Genomic DNA, 23,718 nt, shown 5'->3' on the forward strand with positions numbered 1-23,718 from the left:
AAATTTAGTGAAAAAACCATAGGTTTCACACGTGTTATAGTTAGCTGGACATTTTACTCGTAAAAAACCAATGAAATTGCCCCGTTATAGTTACTTCAGCTAACTATAACTCGCGCGCCCGCAATGCACTGCTGATGACGTCACATATTACATCACTCATGACATGGTCAGTGACATCACTCATGACATCACTGATGACATCTCAAATGACATCACTGATGACCTCACTGATGACATCATCCTTGTGATAGAGTGGCAGACCTCCTCTCACCTTAATATAAGCTTTGATACACACATTCAAAAATAGAGACTAAAAATTTCAAAACAATGGACATACCAATACCAGTTACAACAACCTCTTCAGTAATTCTAAGATCCACATACACATCCACTCATTCACCAACAGTCCTATACAGTCACTCATACATGTACTCACTCATCATATGTACTCATACATCTATACATCCTGTTACACAATGCCACTCATCCATAGAGTTACTCACACACATAGTCACTCATGCTAATAAAGAATCAAACATACATTTACTTGCATATACAGTTATACACACACCACCACACTTACTTCTACGGAAACTTACACATACTTAGTCTTTTAAACAATCACTTATAGAAACACATACTTATTCATACAGGAACTCTTTCAATCTCTCACTTTCACATATACTCACATATATACACCAATAGTCACATATACTAGTTTAAAACGTATGTAGTTACTCCTGAAGACACTATTGAGACAGTCATTCACTCACTAACACACCCATACACACACTCATCCACCCATACAGTCCTGCACACATGCTGTGTTCAACACATACAAACAGTGAGTCACTCATTCATGCACCGATGCACTACGTAATACCCCCCACCGAACCATGCAGACACTCAGACTGATACTCAAAAAAACAACTAATAACCTAAATAGGCACCCATGTAGCTACTCACCAACCCATGCAGCCACTTATACACAAAGTGAGAGACTGATACAGATATTTACATATTTAAACATTACTCACTAAGCCATGTATTCACTATGATACACTTAATCAGTCAGTTACACAATCAATTTTTCAAAAACAAATCATCCATTTAGACACTTATATACCCATTTATTCTTCCATCGACCATGAGATATACATATATAAAACATATTTAATTTTCAGAATAACACACATTCACTGGATGATGTCATCAGTGAGGTCATCAGTGATGTCATTTGAGATGTCATCAGTGATGTCATGAGTGATGTCACTGACCATGTCATGAGTGATGTAATATGTGACGTCATCAGCAGTGCATTGCGGGCGCGCGAGTTATAGTTAGCTGAAGTAACTATAACGGGGCAATTTCATTGGTTTTTTACGAGTAAAATGTCCAGCTAACTATAACACGTGTGAAACCTATGGTTTTTTCACTAAATATATATATATATATATATATATATATATATATTATACTATATATATAGCTGGGGGGCTAGTTGGCCCCCATGGACCCTCAGGACTCAAGGGGAGTTACTCCCCCAATTTACAATGCATCGGGGGGCGTTTGCAAAATAGTACAGGGAGGGGGCGTGGCCTGATGTGACAAGTGTGCAAACGTGCCCTGTGGCACGTTTTAAGTTGGGGGATTAAGTCCCCTTGAATCCTGAGGGTCCCTTTGGGCCAACTAGCCCACCAGGTACCTCCAGTAAGCGCCAAAGAGCTGCGTTGCAGAGAGGTGTAAAAAGGGACGTGGCCTCTGAACACCGCTCTGCAAGAAGCTCCCTGGCGCTTACTGGAGGTACCTGGTGGCTAGTTGGCCCCCAGGGACAGTCAGGATTTAAGGGGACTTAATCCTCTAACTTAAAATGCGACACAGGGCGTGTTTGCACACTTGTCACATAAGGCCTGCCCCCTCCCTGCACCACTGTGCAAACACGCCCTGTAACGCATTTTAAGTTGGGGCATTAATTCCCCTCCAATCCTGAGGGTCCCTGGGAGCCATCTAGCCCACCAGGTACCTCCAGTAAGCACCACCGGGCTGCGTTGCAGAGAGGTGGTCCGAGGCCACGCCCCTTTTTACACCTCTCTGCAACGCAGCTCTGTGGTGCTTACTGGAGATACCTGGTGGGCTAGTTGGACACCAGGGACCATCAGCATTTAAGGAGACTTAATCCTCCAACTTAAAACGAGTCATGTGGCACCTTTGCACAGTGGTGAAGGGAGGGGGCGGGGTCTGATGTGACATGTGTGCAAACATGCCCTGTGGTGCGTTTTAAGTTGGGGAATTAATTCCCCTTCAATCCTGAGGGTCCCTGGGGGCCAACTGGCCCACAAGGTACCCCCAGTAAACACCACAGGGCTGCGTTGCTGAGAGGTGGTCCGAGGCCAGACCACGCCCCTTTTTACACCTCTCTGCAACGCAGCTCTGTGGCGCTTATTGGAGGTACAGCACTATGGCAACTCATTTTCCCTGACTGCAGTGGTGGAGGTTGGCTGGCAGTGTCGGTGGTTCGGCAAAGGTCTTTGCAAACCCAATCCGCCAATCTAAGAATACGGAGGTCAGACCACCGAGGTCGAAATGGTCTGACCGTTGGTTACGGTGGTCCACAGACTGCCAACCTCGTAGTAATGTCCAATGTTTTTTGCCATTTCTACAGCAAAATCTTTAAGCACCGGATTAGATAGTGCCATCCATGCTGAGCTGTAAATGACAAAAGCCTTTTACCACTCCAGGCACAGTATTACAGCATTGGGTTGGTCAAATATCATCCAAGCTAGCATTTGTTAATTGGTTTTACGCCGTACCACTTTCAAATTCCCAAACATTTGTATTGGCCTTACGCCCCACCACTTTCAAATTTCAAAACCTCTTATTGATCTTAAGCCCGACTACTTTCAAATTCCACCAGCCTCCACTGGCTTGCATTATAAAATGTGGGCATAAAATGTTGCTGGTACAAAGGAAATAAACATAAAATAGGAAAGGACGAGCTACATGAAACAGATTCACTACCATATCATTCTACAAACTATTTTCCCAATGTGCAAAATTTATCAGAGTTCATTTTTGTTATGGCATGTACATGGCTTGAAAGTACGGTTGGGATGCTTTCTTTGTTCTCGACTATGAGTAAGTGAGGGTATAGTTGTCCGGGATGACTCTGTCGAGAGTATGAATTGGGCGCATGAGCACATTGTCCTACACAGAGGTCAAATCTTGCACACGTGCCTTTAACACAAGGCTGTTGATGGGTGGAAATGTGTAGATGGTGCTGAGTTAGTTTAAGATTTATTCACACTAGTTATTATTGGAACGTTCCAACAGTTGTGTGACCTTCGGCTGCTCTGTTCTTCCCTTCATTCTCTACCTCCTTGTTGTTTTCAGCTGTGGCCACATCTGAAAAAAAAAATTCTGATACTGTCAATGAAGCATTGAATGTCATCGCTGTTTCACTTTCATTGAAATATAACCTTCTTTTCCCTTAGAATGGATATTCCTGAAGAGTACAGCCATAAAGCTTTGAGGGTAGTTCGTGGTTTACCCGTCATCAGTGCATTTGCAGACAACTGGGAGAGGATCGATCAGTTCCAGTTCTACCCTGATGACCTTGTTATCGCTTCATACCCTAAATCTGGTAATCCATTCTTCCTCCATATTGAGAGGCTTTTGCCAAATCTCAAAGGGGCAGATTTACAAGTCCCTTGCGCCACTTTTGCGTCACTTTTAACATGGAAAAGGTGACGCAAAAGTGGCGCAAAGGGCTTGTAAATCTGCCCCAAAGTTTTTTGTTTGTTAGGTATGAGCGCCATTTGTAAGAAGCTTTTGGAAAATAGCAACAACTATCTCACTGATCCTCATTATGATTGCGTAACCTAAATAGCAAGCATAAAGCAAGGTATACAATTACATCTTTGAAGGCAGAATTAAGGGTTAAATAGCAGATTTTAAATTACTGAGGTTTTCATTTATTTTCCAGGTCATGATTCTTTTGCACATGTATTATCTTTTAACTGAGTGTATTTTAGTCACATGGCGGGAGGAGGCATTGGTTATTACCGGTGCATGAAAAAGCAGTTTACAATATTAGTAGCAAAGCGGTCAGTGAGATTTATCTGTCAGGAAAGGTAAGTGTAAACAAATATGGGTAATATCAGTACAAAACATTTGGGGGCATATCAGCAACGAGGCGATATAAAATTATCGCCGCTTTTGCATCCGTTTTCGGGCGAAAAGCGGCGATAATTTTATCGCCTAATTAGCAAGGTCACGCTATCGCGTGAAACTTTGCATTAGTGACCAGATTCTTAAAGCCCAGCTTTGCATCTCTAATGAGATGCAAAGTGGGTGTTCCTGACCTGACATGACTGGAGAAATATTAGCGACATTTCTCCTATCATCAAGCCCCACGCTATGAAGCATAGCGGCAAGAAAAGTAGCGATAACCCCTGTTATCGCTACTTTCCTTATGCCTGCTTCAGGACTGACTTAGCCATGATATCCTATGGAAGGTGGATATCATGGCTAAGTATGTGAAGCCCTATCATCAAGATAACGCCAAAATTTGTGAGATTATCGCTGGGTTTCCAGCGATAATCTCACGTTTGGCAGTTGGCGCTAGGATTTTTATCGCTTTTGAGATAAGCGTTGCTAATAGCACGCTATCTCAGTGATAAAAATCCACGTTAGCCGGCAATAATTATCCTAGCGCTAAGTGCGATTAGCGATAATTATCGCCGGTTGTTGCTGATATGCCCCTTGGTGTTTTAGACAGAAATAATGAGATTTGTACATTTTAGGCAGAATCACTACATAACTAGAAATAGAATTGAAACATCTTTAGATATGGGACATTTACCCTGATTTAGAAAGGAAAGGTTTCATCAAATTGAATAAACAATGTAGGCCTCCTTACATTGGGGGTCATTACATCATGTTAAGTATATCTGCAGTCATTACATCGTACATAAGTTTTCCTACCTTTGTGTTAGCAGTGTTTTACCTCCCTTTACAACTCGCAAATGTATATATATTACATGGTGGTAGTTGCCACTCTGTATTTATAGTTAGGCCAAAGTTCTATCGGAAGGGCGACTGTTGTTTTGCTGATAACTTTGACGCTGTTAATTAACCTGCACTAACATTTAAAGCAAAAAAGTTCTTCAGTCATGAAAACGTTTGTTCTGATCCGTCGAGCAGGGACCAAGAAAAAGGAGGTGTTCATAAAAGGTAATTTGCCATGTTAATTCCCATAGGAATCTTTTATCTCTGATACAGGAATTACACCAGATTTGGCAAGAATGTTACTGGGAAAACATGCTTTTTGTGATTTGGTGTAAACCCTTTTAGCTGCTTTCAAGAAATTAGCATTTAAAAAAAGGCTCAGGTTGGACATGAAGTGTTAAAAAATGTAGTTAAATGTTTGGACTGTTGGTGTCCAGAAACGCTGACAATAGCCAGTTTAAAGAGGGCTTATCAATGCCAATTGGCTGGACACAACATGAACTATATGTTTTGGCAGCCACTACAGGACTCAGGGATATGAATCCTGCATCATGAGAATGATATATATCTACATCTATATATATATATATATATATATACATATTTATATTCACTGAAAAAACCATAGGTTTCACTAAGATACACTTAATCAGTCAGTTATACAATCAATTTTTCAAAAACAAATCATCCATTTAGACACTTATATAGCCATTTATTCTTCCATCGACCTTGAGATATACATATATAAAACATGTGTAATTTTCAGAAAAACACTCATTCACTGGATGATGTCATTAGTGATGTCATTTGAGATGTCATCAGTGATGTCACTGACCATGTCATGAGTGATGTAATATGTGACGTCATCAGCAGTGCATTGCGGGCACGCGAGTTATAGTTTGCTGAACTAACTATAACTGGGGAATTTCAATGGTTTTGTACGAGAGAAAAGTCCAGCTAACTATAACGCCCCTGAAACCTATGGTTTTTTCAGTGAATTTCTAAGGTTTTTTAAATGCTAATTCCTAACTATAACGTGCCTGAAACCTATGGTTTTTTCAGTGAATTTCAAAGGTTTTTTAAATGCTAATTTCTAACTATGCCTACAGAGATAGGACATGTGAAGAAAGAAGAAAAAGCGCACAGAAAGAAAAAAAAGAAATGCAGAAAGAAGCAACTGAAGTCCTCAAAGACGAAGAAAAGTGCAGGAAGAAGGATAACGTGCAGAAAGAACAAACAGAAGAGCAGAAAGAAGCCTTGTTGCAAAATCATCCTGTACCCTCAACTTTTTCAGACGGATACTGGTGGTAACTGAGTCTGACTAACCAGTCCTAGAGCCAGTGCTATGTTAAAAGACACTCAGAATACAGTGAAAACACCTACATACAATAGGGAACACTATGTGTTGGGGTCCCCCTGTGATCAGCATGACCTCCTCTGTAAGCCCCTAGTATATAATAGGGCAGGGGATTAAAACTACCTCTTAAAACGCGCCACAGGGCGTGTTTACACACGTCACCTCAGGCCCCGTCCCCTCACTTCCCCACTGTGTAAACACGCCCTGGGGCCGTTTAAAGTTGGGAGATTAAGTCCCCTTGAATCCTGAGGGTCCCTAGGGTCCAACTAGACCACTAGGTACCTCCAGTAAGCGCCACAGAGCTGCGTTGCAGAGAGATGTAAAAAGGGGCACGGCCTAGTCCATGTCTCTGCAACGCAGCGGAGTGGTGCTTACTGGAAGCACCTGGTGGGTTAGTTGGCCCCCAGTGTCCCTCAGGATTGAAGGGGAATTATTTCCCCAACTTAAAACGCGCCACAGGGCTTGTTTGCACACGTTAACTCAGGCCCCGTCCCCTCCCTTCACCACTGTGTAAACACGCCCTGTGGCCATTTTTAGTTGGGAGATTAAGTTCATTTGAATCCTGATGGTCCCTAGGGTCCAACTAGCCCACTAGGTACCTCCTGTATGCACCACAGAGCTGCGTTGCAGAGAGGTGTAAAAAGTGGCACGGCCTGGACCACCTCTCTGCAACGCAGCTCAGTGGCGCTTACTGGAAGCACCTGGTGGGCTAGTTAGCCCCCAGGGGCCCTCAGGATTGAAGGGGAATTATTTCCCCAACTTAAAACGCGCCACAGGGCTTGTTTGCACACGTTAACTCAGGCCCCGTCCCCTCCCTTCACCACTGTGCAAACAAGCCCTGTGGCCGTTTTTAGTTGGGAGATTAAGTTAATTTGATTCCTGAGGGTCCCTAGGGTCCAACTAGTCCACTAGGTACCTCCAGTATGCGCCACAGAGCTGCGTTGCAGAGAGGTGTAAAAAGTGGCACGGCCTGGACCACCTCTCTGCAACGCAGCTCAGTGGCGCTTACTGGAAGCACCTAGTGGGCTAGTTAGCCGCCAGGGGCCCTCAGGATTGAAGGGGAATTATTTCCCCAACTTAAAACGTGCCATAGGGCGTGTTTGCACACGTCACCTCAGGCCCCGTCCCCTTCCTTCCCCACTGTGTAAACATGCCCTGTGGCCCTTTTTTAAGTTGGGAGATTAAGCCCCCTTGAATCCTGAGGATCCCTAGGGGCAAAATAGCACACTAGGTACGTCCAGTAAGCGCCATTGCAGAGAGGTGTAAAAAGGGGCACAGCCTGCACCACCTCTCTGCAACGCAGAGCAGTGGCACTTACTGGAAGCACCTGGTGGGCTAGTTGGCCCCCAGGGTCCATCAGGATTGAAAGGGAATTATTTCCCCAACTTAAAACGTGCCACAGGGCGTGTTTGCACACGTCACCTCAGGCCCCGTCCCCTCCCTTCACCACTGTGTAAACGAGCCCTGTGGCCGTTCTAAGTTGAGAGATTAAGTCCCCTTGACTCCTAAGGGTCCCTAGGGTCAAACTAGCCCACTAGGTACCTCCAGAAAGTGCCACAGAGCTGCGTTGCATAGAGGTGTAAAAAGGGGCGTGGCCTCAGAACACCTGTCTGCAACGCAGCTCCCTGGCGCACACTGGAGATACCTGTTGGGCTAGTTGGCCCTCAAGGACCCTCAGTATTGAAGGGGAATTAATTCCCCAACTTACAACTGGCCAGGGGGCGCGTTTGCAGAGTGCTGCAAGGAGGGGGAGTGGCCTCCAGCGCGATGCCGGTCTTTTATTTATTTTATTTTTTTAAGAAGGAGGGCTGTGTGCCCCCCCTTCTTTTTCTAATTTACCGGCCCTGGGGACCCCATCCCCCAGGGCCTGCACCCTAATTTTTTTTGTTGAAAAAAATAAATTTGGCCCTCCCAAGGCCTTAATCGGCCCCGGGGACCCCAACCCCCGGGTCATGGCCTTTTTTAAATTTAAATTCTTTATGAGGGGGCTGCGTTGCCCCCCTCCTCAGGCCACTTATGGCTCCGGGGATCCCATCCCCCGGGGCCGGCCTTTGTTTTTTATCATTTTAAAAATATATATATTTATAGAAACACCTAAGACATACTGGACAAACCGTATGTACCTATCACCATGACGATTTGCGTGATATTCATTAAAAGGCGACTATGCATAGAATGAATCCACATGGAATGTATTTACACCGCTAGTGAAGCTGTGACGTGCATGACGCCCTACAGTGCCTAATCCCGGCGCCCCCGCCGGTGGGTACTCTCCAAGTAGACACCCTTGTCGTTTATTTATACAAACATGGGTAGCTATTGACGGGCACATTTAATATACACGCACACCAAGCCATTCAAGGGGATTCGACAAAAATTCAACCAAACTATGCAAGAAACCCCCTCACGGTTAATAAAAAACAAATCCACCGCCGGATGTGTAATACTTTTTATTTTACTCTCTGGAAAGGAGACGAACCTCACTTGAGAGTCATAGCGTGCTCCTGGCTGAGCCCAATGCTGTGTTACACCCACCAGTGCCCGACGATTGCCTCACACCTCTGTATTGTAGTCCACCAGCTAGTGCGTATGCTATTACACTCTCTAGCCCATGTGCACTGTAACACCACTCCGTGAATATGTCATGCCACACTTGCCTTCGCACGGGGTATCTTGCCCCATCTAACGTGCCTTCCTCGATGTGTATGTTATAACGCACAGCGCTATGCCATACATATTACAATCTGGGATCCATATCTTTGTCACAGTGCATATGCAACGTTACACTCCCCAGCACATATTTTATATTACAACTTTAGAGACTAGTTATGTTACACAACACTGCCCTGTACATATTACACTCCAAGGCGCATATCGCATAGCACGCGCTAGTGCCTGTGCTATCTCGCGCTCTCCAATGAATCTGTCATTTTGCACAATGTATTGCATATTATATTTCACGCCCCGGTTCATCTTATATGACACTTTTTGGTGGATAGTTTATACCATATACTACATCTAGTTTTCATTTTCAATCGTGCTCTCAGGACTATTTTCTATATAACACTGCGTCCACCTACCCTTTTCACGGGCATTACATTTTGCTATGGGGGTGGAGGGTCAGGGGGTGTTTCTGCCAAGTTAGCCCGGAGTCACAGTCACAAACGTCCTCTTCTTCCTGAATAAAAGGGAGATTATGCTGCATACTTGTTCATATTTTAAGTAGTTCGCACAGACACACATTTTAAAAACAATAAAGTTCCTAATACCCACCTTCTCTGAACAGTTAGCTTGCTGCCCCATCCACCTCCTCCCTATCCTCTGTTGTCTGAATCCATGGACTAGCCTCCTCCCTCCTTCCATGCATGGTCTGATGTGCTGCCACTGCCCTCCATTTAGCATGATGTACCAGTCCACTACTCCTGCCCTCCATTGCCCAATTCTATGGCCCATCATTGACCTCCTGCTTAGCCTCTGTGCTTAGCTTGCTGCCCCTATTCTCCTTCCCCCTGCCCTCCGATGTCTTTGTGCATGCCCCTGCTCCATCCTTTTTGCCCACTATGTTCCATGGACCTGCCACTCCTATCTACTCTGAGTGTTCTGTTGAGCTGCCACTCCCCTCCCACCTGCCTAGCATTGTCAGATGACTGTAACCTGTCCCTGCCACCTCCACCCTGCCTGTCCACATTCCATTCCCCTATCCCCTTCTTCCTGTCCTCCATGGTCCATTTTACTGCCACACCCTTCTGCCCTCCCTGATCTGTTGTGTTGCAACTGCTCCTCCTGCCTGCCCCACGCGGTCTGTTTTGAGGCCCCTTTCCCTGAACTCTCTTGTCTGTGCCCAGGTCCTGACCCTCCCTTCTATCCTCCATGGTCCTTTGTGCATGCCCCTGCACCCTCCTTCTTGCCCATCATAGCCATTGTGCTGCCACTAACCCTCCCGCTTGCCATGCATGGTCTTCTGTGCTGCCATGGCCCCTCCCACCTTCCCTGTGTGGTCAGCTAGCTGCCCCTGACCCCCTCCCACCTTCCCTCCATGGTCTGTGTGTATGCCACCATAGTCTCATTGTTGCTCTCCATGGTGTGTCTTGTTTCTAGTGCCCATCCTGCCTGACCTCCATGGTCATCTTGCTGCTCCTGCCCTGCCACCTTGCCCCCAGCCCTCTGTTTCCATGTGCAGACCCCCTATTCCCTCCCCCCTGCCTTGTCTGTTCCATTGTAATGCCCCTGATCCGTCCCTCCTGCCCTTTATGGTCTGTTATGCTGCAGCTTTCTCTCCTGTCTGTCCATTATGGTCAGCTAGCTACCATTGCCTCTTTCCCATCTGTTCTCTGTTGTCCATGTACATGGCACTCCCGTCCCGCATGCGCTGTGTGGTGTATTGTGCTGCTGCAAACCCTGATGCCTGCCCTGTAGGGTCAGTTTGGTGCACCTCTCCATGTCCCTTCTGTCCTCTGTTATCCGAGTCCATGTCCCTACCCCAATTCCTCCTGCTTACCATGATTCAATGTACCATACTTGCGAACATTTTGAACTTGGTAAGAGGGAGATTTTGAAAAAAAACTGGGGTATTGATTTTCCCCTTTGAGTTACATTGAAAAAGAGGAGATTGTAGACAGGTGACAGATCAAATAATGCCCATTTGAGCTTAAAAACATTGGACGTTTCCTGGCTGAAACGGGTCTGTTGGCATGTATGGTTGTACTACCACTGCCTCTTCCTTCTGCCCACAATGGTCTATTATATTGCCACAGCCTCTCTTGCCAGTCCTGTATTGTTGGTGTGTTGCCCCTGCTCCCCTTTCCACTGCCCTCCATAGTCTGTTGTGCTGCCACTGCCCTTCCTGCCTGCCCAGTGTGGTCAAATTGTTGCCTCTGCACTCTCCTTCCTGCCTTCAATTTTCAGAGTCCGTGCCCCTGGCCTCTGCCTCTCAACAGTATCCCAATGAACAACTAGATTGCTAACATTCTATATTTATTACAAAAGTGTGGAACGCCTGACATCATCTTGATGTAATCAAAACTGTAATACCTAGAGTATTTCCTTTAGAAATTACATATATGAGAGGGTCTTATTTGCATCAAGATTATGGTTAGTGCTCTAAAAAACTAAAATGAGGTCATATTTTCTGAGTTTTCAAATAGCGACAAAGAACTTTTAAATTATTTGTAATCTTTATGTTTTTTTATCCAGTTGACCACTTGATTAAATGTTGCACCTTGGCGAGAGGATGTGGTGTTACTTCCAGAGCTGCAGACTTTGCAACTGGGGAACCAGGTTGGAGTTTCTGCTTCAGCTCAACATTCTGTGATTGTGGTCAAATCACTTAATCTCCCCATGTCTACAACCAAAATGAATTTGATCTTGTGTGATGTAACCAATGCTCATGTAAAGCATTCCAATACCTGACAAGTCTGCATTATATAAAACTGCAAATTCACAAAAAATAAGTGTTTTGCACACTTCTGTGATTGGGCTACATGTGGGCTACATCTGGGTGATATTTGTGCTGCATTTAGGCTCTTTTGTGTCTGGTGGCCATCTTGGGAGATTTATTTGTTATGAAGTTTCCTAATTTCCTCATTTACTGCAGTCTCCTCAGTAGGAAATGCTTTCAGTTTTTTACTTTGATTCCATCAAGAAGGCATTCAGATGTGTCACAAATTTGCCATAAATTCAGAATGTTAGCACTCTAGTTGCTTATTAGATCACTGTAGTAAAGCTACTGCTCACCAGGGAAGTCTGCTGCTGGTATTGAAAGTGCATGTTTCAGTCTGCATGTCAGAATTAAGGGTGGGCGTAGTTCGCGAAGTAGCACTTCGCGAAGCTACGCAAAGTGAAGTTCGCACTACGCGAGCTACGCGTAGCACTTCGCGAACTGCGTAGTAACATGTTCGCACTGTGCAAGATGTTGTTTTCAATGATTGCACAGTGCGGACAAGCAACCGGCACTGTGCAATCATTGAAAATGGCATCTTGCACAGTGCGAGCTGTAGTTTTCTGCTGCTCGAGTAGATTTTTACTCGAGCGGCAGCTTTCTCAACGCGAACTGGTAGTTTCTCATCGCGAGCGGTCGCGAGCATACGCGACCCCTCGCAATGAGAAACCTGACCTCCTCGCGCTGGGAATCTCGCCGGGAGGTTTATTTTCCATGCTTGCGATCGCGAACAAGGAAAAAGTCTCGCCGGGATGTAATTTTGCTTGCTCACGGTCGCCAACTTGACGTTGAGGACCGCGAGCAAGCAAAAAATGACCGCAGCACTACGCAACACTACGCTACGCGTGTTCGCACTGTGCTACGTGCAGTTCGCGTAGTGCGAAGTAGCGCGAACTTCGCAAACTACGCGAGCGTAGCGTAGTGCTTCGCCCAGGCCTAGTCAGAATGTTTTAATGAAATAGAAGAGGATTTGAGAAGTCACTCAAAATGTCCCTAATTTTTCTTTCTGCAGCACTAATCATATTTACTATGGCAAAATGAACCCCTTCATTTTGTTCCTTTTTAAATTAAATGTTTTAAGAATTACCACTTTATTCCAACCAAGATGGCTTCAGGTGTGCCATACGTTTGTCATAAGTAGGTCTGTTAGCGCTCTTGTTGTTCTTTAGAATACTCTGGGAAGCTGCAGTAGAACACAAAGGAATCAACTGACAGTCTCTGCCCTTGTTGGATGTACATGTTTTACTGAGAATGTCAGACTTCATTCTCACATGACTGAGAAAGATAATGTGAATTTACCGAAAATATGCTCTCAGTTAGCTTATTGATCTCCTTCCAAACCTCTGTGGGAAAAGCATGAGAAAATAGTTTTCTCTCAAACATGATTCATGATATCACAGCAGAAGGCTTTTTCACATGGTAAAATCACCTTAGAACACACCACAATTCCTAAAATGAGTATGGTAACATCAACAAATGATTTATAATGTAACTAAAGTCTTAAAACCTTCTATTAACTGCAATGCTTTTTAATGAGGTGCTATCATGTATATTGGTCCCAAGATGGCTGCCAACACTTCTTGGATGAAGTGCTGACAGGCAATCAGATCTCACGATGAGATGTGTGGTTAGGCTCCGCCCAGATATATATGTGATTTTCTCAGGAACTACTGAACGGATTTACACTATTTATGCAAAAGGCACATGCCTGACCTGAGGACTACCTCTTTGCCAAATTTCAAGTAATTCTGTTCAGCCGTTCGGGCTGTACTTTCGACTAAAGGTCCTATGCGAAAATGCATGGTGAAAACGCGTTTTGGGACCCCCCTTTTTTCTCAGTCCCCGCTTGATGAATCACCCCGAGACTTTCAGGGTAGGAGCTGAGCAGAGCGCCCCATTAGTTTTGTAAATCTCACAAAGATAGGTCAACCGGCGCCAAAGTTATTCAAAATAGAATTTTCAGATTTCCTATGGGAACTCAGTCCTAACTATAACTATCTACTGGCGACCGCCAGTAGATAATAGATATATATATAGAGAGAGAGCGAGATAGATAGATAGATAGATAGATAGATAGATAGATAGATAGATAGATAGATAGATAGATAGATAGATAGATAGATAGATAGATAGATAGATAGATAGATAGATAGATAGATAGATAGATAGATAGATAGATAGATAGATAGATAGATAGATAGATAGATAGATAGATAGATAGATAGATAGATAGATAGATAGATAGATAGACAGATAGATAGGTAGATAGATAGATAGATAGTTTTTACTCAAGTCGTTCTCACAGCAATGCCAGCCACATCCACCAAATGGGGGCGAGTGTAGGACAGCGAGTGTGGGCCTCGCCAGCTATTCAAAATGTAAATCCTGTATAATATGCAAGATTCAGAGGCCTTCACACAGCGTATCGGTTTCATGGAATTCTATTGGCTTTTTGTTTTTGTTTCCGGTTTCATGGAATTTTAATGGCAACGCGTTTCAACCCTGCCTGGTCTTCGTCACGGCCCAATTACAAACATCATGCTCAATCTCCCTTGAAAAGTACATTTTTGTGATAAAGATAGAAAAAAGGAAGGGTGGCCGACAATTTTTGTTCCGCTCATGGAAATTGCGAAAATTTGACATTTTCACGTTCCGCGCAGAACGAGAAAATGTTGAAACTTCCGCAATCCGTGAGGGAACGGAAATTGTTGCCCACCATTACAGTTGAGTAGAGGTATTGCACAAAACTGTGGCATCTTCAGGGCAGGATTCATTCTGGCACTATGCTCCTGTCACAAAAATTAAACCCCAACAGGTAGCACGTATAGTATTTGACCTTCAACTCGGGCACCTGCTTTATTTATATCTGTAAGTCTTACAGATATAAATAAAGCAGGTGCCCGAGTTGGAGGTCACTTTCAGTAATGCATTAATCATCACACAGTGGAGGCTAGGCAGGTGTGCTTTCTCCCCATATCTACCATCAACAATTTGCTGTAATCCTTGATGGAGCTCTGTGCACCCATGAGTTTCTCGAGCGCAATCCCCGTGTAGTTCTTGACACCAGGAGGTTCTGTCTCCTTATCTGCTGCTCTGATCGGTCTCTTGCCCTTTATAAACAAGAGGCATGTGAACTGCATGGAAGCCCCGCCCGTTTGGCACCGGCCCACACACCAGCGGTGTGCAACGTCTTCCCGCTCTTTCCCCTACTATGATGGACAGCTCACTCGAGGGACCCCGGCGCCCGTCGGCGCTGTGGCAACGTTACAGACACACATGGTCGCTGAAGACAACTGTTCTGGCCCTTTACGCAGCTGTAGTGTAGGAAAAGCACTATACATTTACCCAACGAGGTAGCGTAGCACTTACTGATTAGCCAGTAGAAAGTACTCCAGTTGAGTAGAGGTATTGCACAAAACGGTGGCATCTTCTTGGATAAATATGCAGGGCAGGATTCATTCTGGCACGATGCTCCTGTCACAAAAATGAAACCCCAACAGAAAGCACTTTTAGTATTTGACCCTCAACTCGGGCACCTGCTTTATTTATATCAGTAAGTCTTACAGATATAAATAAAGCAGGTGCCCGAGTTGAAGGTCAAATTCAGTAACGCATTAGTCAGCACACAAAAATCTCTGCGATCACGTGAAATTTTGCATGATCACGGAGATTTTTTTGCCGTTTCGCGATATTTTGCGAAAGGCACTTTCGCAAATTCCACCCGCCCATAGAAAAAATACTTAAAGTGAACAGTTGGAGAAAATGCAAGTTATGCACTAGCTCAGTCAGTAATGGCTTGTACTTGACATCACATGACCACATTCTCAAATCAATAATAAAGAAAACATATAAAAAATAAGCATGTTATTTCATGATAAATTCCGCCAGAGCTGGAGAATTATGTGCTAGAATGAATCATGTAATATGCAGACTGCAAGCAGGCACAGTTAAAAATAGCCCAGTGGCTATTATATATCGAGCAAGTATAATTTTTCTCTCTAAAAATTCTGCTAATGTAGCAGATACGTTTCATGCGCAGACTGCTAAATATATGACAAATAACAGCCAAGTGGCTGAAAGAGAAGAGTACATCCTAACATCAAATGAGTTAGTTCATGTCTAGACAAAAATCTCCTGTAATAATAGCCCAATAGCTAAATGACACATTTCAACTTAGAATGAAACAGAAAATAAATTAGCCGGGATATCTGATACTTCTCGTTATCCCATTGATATCTCAAAACTACATTGCATCGAATGGAGCAAACTATAAAACTGAATAGAGAAAGATGTCCTACCTAAATGAATTAATAGCACCAAACTCCACTTGAACATGCGGAGTATGTGATGTATCATGTGAAAAAATTAAAACAAAAAATCATAAATACACCATAATCCTAAATCGCACAATATTTAATTTCACTATACACAGAGTCCAGAATTTTCAATTTCTCTTAATTAGTATTGTCCTTAGTGGACACTGAAAGCTGGAGAGCGAGGCAGAGAGAGAACAGAGAGGAGAGACAGGAGGCTATGAAACAAAAACATAACAACCAAATTCAATCAGAGTCAACTAAGCTATATTTTTGTATCCACTCCTGGCCTGTTGATCTGTATTAATAGAAATAAGGTACTTCCCCAATAGCCTATATGGATGTGTGGTTCCTCGTTCTCGTTATGTCCTCCTGGGCCCTTACTACCGAGCAAGATCACAAATTCAGACTCTTTCTGAAATAGCTGTCCATGTCTGTTGCCCCATCAGATACTCCATTTAATACTATCAATGCCAAAAAACACAAGAGGGTTAGCATCCAGACCATATTTTAGGGCCCAATGTCTGGCAACAGAATATGCTGTATCCAGATTTTTTATGACCCGGTAATGTTCCAACACCCTCTTTTTCACTGGACCTATGATGCTCCCAACATACCTTAGACCACAGGGACACATCAAAACATATATACAGAAATGACTGCTACAGGTAATGAATTTCTTGATCTTCTGTTCCCTGCCTATGGCAAGCTGATATGTTCTCACATTCTTGCTTTTCTTACAAGCTCTGATTTTCCTGCATTTGAAAAAGCCATCCTGCTCTTGTAACCAACCTTCTCTCCTGTTCTGTGTGCTGGAGTGACTATGGACTAAAGCATCTTGCAGTGATTTAGATTTACAGTAGGTGATTTGTGGTGACGTTGGAATTTCCTTCCCAATGACAGGGTCGCTTCTTATCAAATGCCAATATTTGGTGATCATTCTCTTGACTGATTGGCTTTCGCTATTAAATGTTGTAATCAGTTGGACAACATTGTCTTCTTTTTTACCCTGTTTTTTGACAGAAGTGATTCATGTGACATGCTCACTGGTTTTAACCTAGCTGTCTGAAGTACTTTTCAATGGTATCCCCTTGCCCTGAATCTGTCAATCATCCTGTCCCTTTCCACATTATAGCCCTCCTTCAAGCTGCACCTCCGTTTGGCCCTCAATCATTCCCCATATGGGATACTCCATTTGAGATTAGATTTGTGTTGACTGCCAGCATGCGAAATGCTGTTGCCTGCCATTTCTTTCCAATACAGGCTGGTAGTGATCCTGTTTTCCAATATCTCTACTCTCACATCTAAAAAGTCCATCTCAGTGTCATGGATCTCATATGTGAAAGAGAGATTCAAATCAGTAGTTGAGATATACATAAGGAATTCCTCAAGATCTTTTCTAGGATCCTCCCAGATAACAAACAAATCATCTATATATTTCGTCTAAAATGCAATCTGCTTCGTCCATCTCTCATTATCCACAGTCCACACTTGAGTTGCTTCTCAATGAAGATCCTTGCATAGCTCGGTGTAAAGCAACTTCTCATCACAGAACCTGTTATTTGGCGAAACCAGGTGTCATTAAACAGAAAGAAATTATTATGAAGACAGAAAAACAGCATTTCAAATAGCATGTTGGAATGGTCATAGCAATTCAAAGGTTTCTCTCTAAAGAAGTATCTGCACACTTCTATGCTCTGGCTGTGATTAATGCATGTATACAATGCAACTACATCTAATGTGACGAGAAGATAATGGGGCTGCCAGGAAATATCTTGGATCTTGGTGGCAAAGTCAGTGCTGTCCTGGCAATATGATGGCAAAGTCAGCACGTAGGGCAACAGGAAAAAATCAAGAAACCTGGATGTAGGTTCTAGGAAACTGCCGTTAGCAAAAACTATAGGCCTCCAGGGGGCTTTACCTTGCCCTTATGAATCTTCGAAAGCATATAGAAATAAGGAGCTACTGGTTGTTTGACCTATAACAATAGATACTCATCCGTGCTAATCAGCCCTTGTCACTCCATAAAGGTATCCTACCCTGATAATGCTCAACAGGTTGATGGTACATCTGCAAAGTAGTTCTTTCATGATTCCCCAAATTATCCAACTGTCTACACGCTTCCTTGGTGTATTTAGCAATTTCCCAAAGAACCACATTCCCACCCTTGTCCAAAGATTTTATGACCATATTATGGTTCTTCCTCAAAGATTTAAGGGCGTTTCTCTGTAATTTCCTCAAATTGTTAGCATAACTGTCTGTAGCCTTGAGCTCAATTCTATGGATATCCCTGATAACAACCTCATATCATGTGGTGTAACTGGATTATAAAGAGATTTGGATTTAAAAGGGGTTTCTGTGGCCCTGCTTAATTCCGGATCTAGAGATTCTAAGAGCTCCCTCTCCGTGGGCCAGTTGCCAGAGTCACCTCCAAACTCGACCAAAGTGTATAGACCTCTTATGTCACCTAGTGGCAGATCCTCAGAATCTGTGTCAAGTGTGAGGGCTAGAGCAGAACTCAGAGATTTCCAAGACTTTTGCAGATTTTGAAGGAATAGCTTCTTCAATTTAAGCTCACGTATAAACAGAAAAATGCCAATCCTAGTTCTGCAGTAGTCTGGATTTGCAGTAAGACAAAATGCTAGTCCCAAATCCAGGACTGATTTGTCTTGTGGTGTCAGAATGTAGGAAGAAAGGTTAACAACAGTCCCAGTATTCTCACCCTTCATTTTCGTTTGGTCTGCCTTGTTTTTCTCCCATAAGGCGTAGTATCTTTTTTTGCTTTCTCCCCCTCTTTTTGTCTTTTTCCTGTTTCTTTGGACTCTCCTCTTCCTCCCCTTCCTCTTGATGGTTGACCTCTCACTGTCTGATTTTGCCTTATAAAACGATATCCATCAAGGGCGGTGATTTTAAATAAATATATATATATATATATATATATATATATATATATATATATATATATATATATATTCACTTAAAAAACCATAGGTTTCACACATGTTATAGTTAGGTGGACATTTCACTCGTAAAGAAACAATGAAATTCCCCCGTTATAGTTAGTTCAGATAACTATAACTCGCGCGACCGCCACTCTATCACAAGGATGATGTCATCAGTCATGTCATGAGTGATGCCACTGACCATGTCATGAGTGATGTAATATGTGACGTCATGAGCAGTGGATTGCGGGCGCGCGAGTTATAGTTATCTGAACTAACTATAACGGGGGAATTTCATTGGTTTTTTACGAGTGAAATGTCCACCTAACTATAACATGTGTGAAACCTATGGTTTATTAAGTGAATATATATATATATATTCACTGAAAAAACCATAGGTTTCAGGCACGTTATAGTTAGGAATTAGCATTTAAAAAACCTTAGAAATTCACTGAAAAAACCATAGGTTTCAGGGGCGTTATAGTTAGCTGGACTTTTCTCTCGTACAAAACCATTGAAATTCCCCAGTTATAGTTAGTTCAGCAAACTATAACTCGCGTGCCCGCAATGCACTGCTGATGACGTCACATATTACATCACTCATGACATGGTCAGTGACATCACTGATGACATCTCAAATGACATCACTAATGACATCATCCAGTGAATGAGTGTTTTTCTGAAAATTACACATGTTTTATATATGTATATCTCAAGGTCGATGGAAGAATAAATGGCTATATAAGTGTCTAAATGGATGATTTGTTTTTGAAAAATTGATTGTATAACTGACTGATTAAGTGTATCTTAGTGAAACCTATGGTTTTTTCAGTGAATATAAATATGTATATATATATATATATATATATAGATGTAGATATATATCATTCTCATGATGCAGGATTCATATCCCTGAGTCCTGTAGTGGCTGCCAAAACATATAGTTCATGTTGTGTCCAGCCAATTGGCATTGATAAGCCCTCTTTAAACTGGCTATTGTCAGCGTTTCTGGACACCAACAGTCCAAACATTTAACTACATTTTTTAACACTTCATGTCCAACCTGAGCCTTTTTTTAAATGCTAATTTCTTGAAAGCAGCTAAAAGGGTTTACACCAAATCACAAAAAGCATGTTTTCCCAGTAACATTCTTGCCAAATCTGGTGTAATTCCTGTATCAGAGATAAAAGATTCCTATGGGAATTAACATGGCAAATTACCTTTTATGAACACCTCCTTTTTCTTGGTCCCTGCTCGACGGATCAGAACAAACGTTTTCATGACTGAAGAACTTTTTTGCTTTAAATGTTAGTGCAGGTTAATTAACAGCGTCAAAGTTATCAGCAAAACAACAGTCGCCCTTCCGATAGAACTTTGGCCTAACTATAAATACAGAGTGGCAACTACCACCATGTAATATATATACATTTGCGAGTTGTAAAGGGAGGTAAAACACTGCTAACACAAAGGTAGGAAAACTTATGTACGATGTAATGACTGCAGATATACTTAACATGATGTAATGACCCCCAATGTAAGGAGGCCTACATTGTTTATTCAATTTGATGAAACCTTTCCTTTCTAAATCAGGGTAAATGTCCCATATCTAAAGATGTTTCAATTCTATTTCTAGTTATGTAGTGATTCTGCCTAAAATGTACAAATCTCATTATTTCTGTCTAAAACACCAAGGGGCATATCAGCAACAACCGGCGATAATTATCGCTAATCGCACTTAGCGCTAGGATAATTATTGCCGGCTAACGTGGATTTTTATCACTGAGATAGCGTGCTATTAGCAACGCTTATCTCAAAAGCGATAAAAATCCTAGCGCCAACTGCCAAACGTGAGATTATCGCTGGAAACCCAGCGATAATCTCACAAATTTTGGCGTTATCTTGATGATAGGGCTTCACATACTTAGCCATGATATCCACCTTCCATAGGATATCATGGCTAAGTCAGTCCTGAAGCAGGCATAAGGAAAGTAGCGATAACAGGGGTTATCGCTACTTTTCTTGCCGCTATGCTTCATAGCGTGGGGCTTGATGATAGGAGAAATGTCGCTAATATTTCTCCAGTCATGTCAGGTCAGGAACACCCACTTTGCATCTCATTAGAGATGCAAAGCTGGGCTTTAAGAATCTGGTCACTAATGCAAAGTTTCACGCGATAGCGTGACCTTGCTAATTAGGCGATAAAATTATCGCCGCTTTTCGCCCGAAAACGGATGCAAAAGCGGCGATAATTTTATATCGCCTCGTTGCTGATATGCCCCCAAATGTTTTGTACTGATATTACCCATATTTGTTTACACTTACCTTTCCTGACAGATAAATCTCACTGACCGCTTTGCTACTAATATTGTAAACTGCTTTTTCATGCACCGGTAATAACCAATGCCTCCTCCCGCCATGTGACTAAAATACACTCAGTTAAAAGATAATACATGTGCAAAAGAATCATGACCTGGAAAATAAATGAAAACCTCAGTAATTTAAAATCTGCTATTTAACCCTTAATTCTGCCTTCAAAGATGTAATTGTATACCTTGCTTTATGCTTGCTATTTAGGTTACGCAATCATAATGAGGATCAGTGAGATAGTTGTTGCTATTTTCCAAAAGCTTCTTACAAATGGCGCTCATACCTAACAAACAAAAAACTTTGGGGCAGATTTACAAGCCCTTTGCGCCACTTTTGCGTCACCTTTTCCATGTTAAAAGTGACGCAAAAGTGGCGCAAGGGACTTGTAAATCTGCCCCTTTGAGATTTGGCAAAAGCCTCTCAATATGGAGGAAGAATGGATTACCAGATTTAGGGTATGAAGCGATAACAAGGTCATCAGGGTAGAACTGGAACTGATCGATCCTCTCCCAGTTGTCTGCAAATGCACTGATGACGGGTAAACCACGAACTACCCTCAAAGCTTTATGGCTGTACTCTTCAGGAATATCCATTCTAAGGGAAAAGAAGGTTATATTTCAATGAAAGTGAAACAGCGATGACATTCAATGCTTCATTGACAGTATCAGAATTTTTTTTTTCAGATGTGGCCACAGCTGAAAACAACAAGGAGGTAGAGAATGAAGGGAAGAACAGAGCAGCCGAAGGTCACACAACTGTTGGAACGTTCCAATAATAACTAGTGTGAATAAATCTTAAACTAACTCAGCACCATCTACACATTTCCACCCATCAACAGCCTTGTGTTAAAGGCACGTGTGCAAGATTTGACCTCTGTGTAGGACAATGTGCTCATGCGCCCAATTCATACTCTCGACAGAGTCATCCCGGACAACTATACCCTCACTTACTCATAGTCGAGAACAAAGAAAGCATCCCAACCGTACTTTCAAGCCATGTACATGCCATAACAAAAATGAACTCTGATAAATTTTGCACATTGGGAAAATAGTTTGTAGAATGATATGGTAGTGAATCTGTTTCATGTAGCTCGTCCTTTCCTATTTTATGTTTATTTCCTTTGTACCAGCAACATTTTATGCCCACATTTTATAATGCAAGCCAGTGGAGGCTGGTGGAATTTGAAAGTAGTCGGGCTTAAGATCAATAAGAGGTTTTGAAATTTGAAAGTGGTGGGGCGTAAGGCCAATACAAATGTTTGGGAATTTGAAAGTGGTACGGCGTAAAACCAATTAACAAATGCTAGCTTGGATGATATTTGACCAACCCAATGCTGTAATACTGTGCCTGGAGTGGTAAAAGGCTTTTGTCATTTACAGCTCAGCATGGATGGCACTATCTAATCCGGTGCTTAAAGATTTTGCTGTAGAAATGGCAAAAAACATTGGACATTACTACGAGGTTGGCAGTCTGTGGACCACCGTAACCAACGGTCAGACCATTTCGACCTCGGTGGTCTGACCTCCGTATTCTTAGATTGGCGGATTGGGTTTGCAAAGACCTTTGCCGAACCACCGACACTGCCAGCCAACCTCCACCACTGCAGTCAGGGAAAATGAGTTGCCATAGTGCTGTACCTCCAATAAGCGCCACAGAGCTGCGTTGCAGAGAGGTGTAAAAAGGGGCGTGGTCTGGCCTCGGACCACCTCTCAGCAACGCAGCCCTGTGGTGTTTACTGGGGGTACCTTGTGGGCCAGTTGGCCCCCAGGGACCCTCAGGATTGAAGGGGAATTAATTCCCCAACTTAAAACGCACCACAGGGCATGTTTGCACACATGTCACATCAGACCCCGCCCCCTCCCTTCACCACTGTGCAAAGGTGCCACATGACTCGTTTTAAGTTGGAGGATTAAGTCTCCTTAAATGCTGATGGTCCCTGGTGTCCAACTAGCCCACCAGGTATCTCCAGTAAGCACCACAGAGCTGCGTTGCAGAGAGGTGTAAAAAGGGGCGTGGCCTCGGACCACCTCTCTGCAACGCAGCCCGGTGGTGCTTACTGGAGGTACCTGGTGGGCTAGATGGCTCCCAGGGACCCTCAGGATTGGAGGGGAATTAATGCCCCAACTTAAAATGCGTTACAGGGCGTGTTTGCACAGTGGTGCAGGGAGGGGGCAGGCCTTATGTGACAAGTGTGCAAACACGCCCTGTGTCGCATTTTAAGTTAGAGGATTAAGTCCCCTTAAATCCTGACTGTCCCTGGGGGCCAACTAGCCACCAGGTACCTCCAGTAAGCGC

General features: G+C 43.2%; 1 protein-coding gene across 2 annotated transcripts in view; it reads left to right on the plus strand.

Annotated features, from left to right (window-relative positions):
- LOC146860194 (sulfotransferase 1B1-like) overlaps positions 1 to 23,718 on the plus strand; it is a 420,787-nt gene that overhangs the window by 66,928 nt on the left and 330,141 nt on the right. For both annotated transcript variants that reach the window (XM_085644037.1, XM_085644038.1), the window contains exon 2: positions 3,492 to 3,640. In XM_085644037.1, the coding sequence (XP_085500163.1) occupies positions 3,493 to 3,640 (148 nt within the window). In that variant the 5' untranslated portion in view covers position 3,492. The remainder of the gene's footprint in view (positions 1 to 3,491; positions 3,641 to 23,718) is intronic.

The sequence above is a fragment of the Triturus cristatus genome, chromosome 3_1, assembly GCF_964204655.1.
Source record: "Triturus cristatus chromosome 3_1, aTriCri1.1, whole genome shotgun sequence".
Lineage (NCBI taxonomy): Eukaryota > Metazoa > Chordata > Amphibia > Caudata > Salamandridae > Triturus > Triturus cristatus.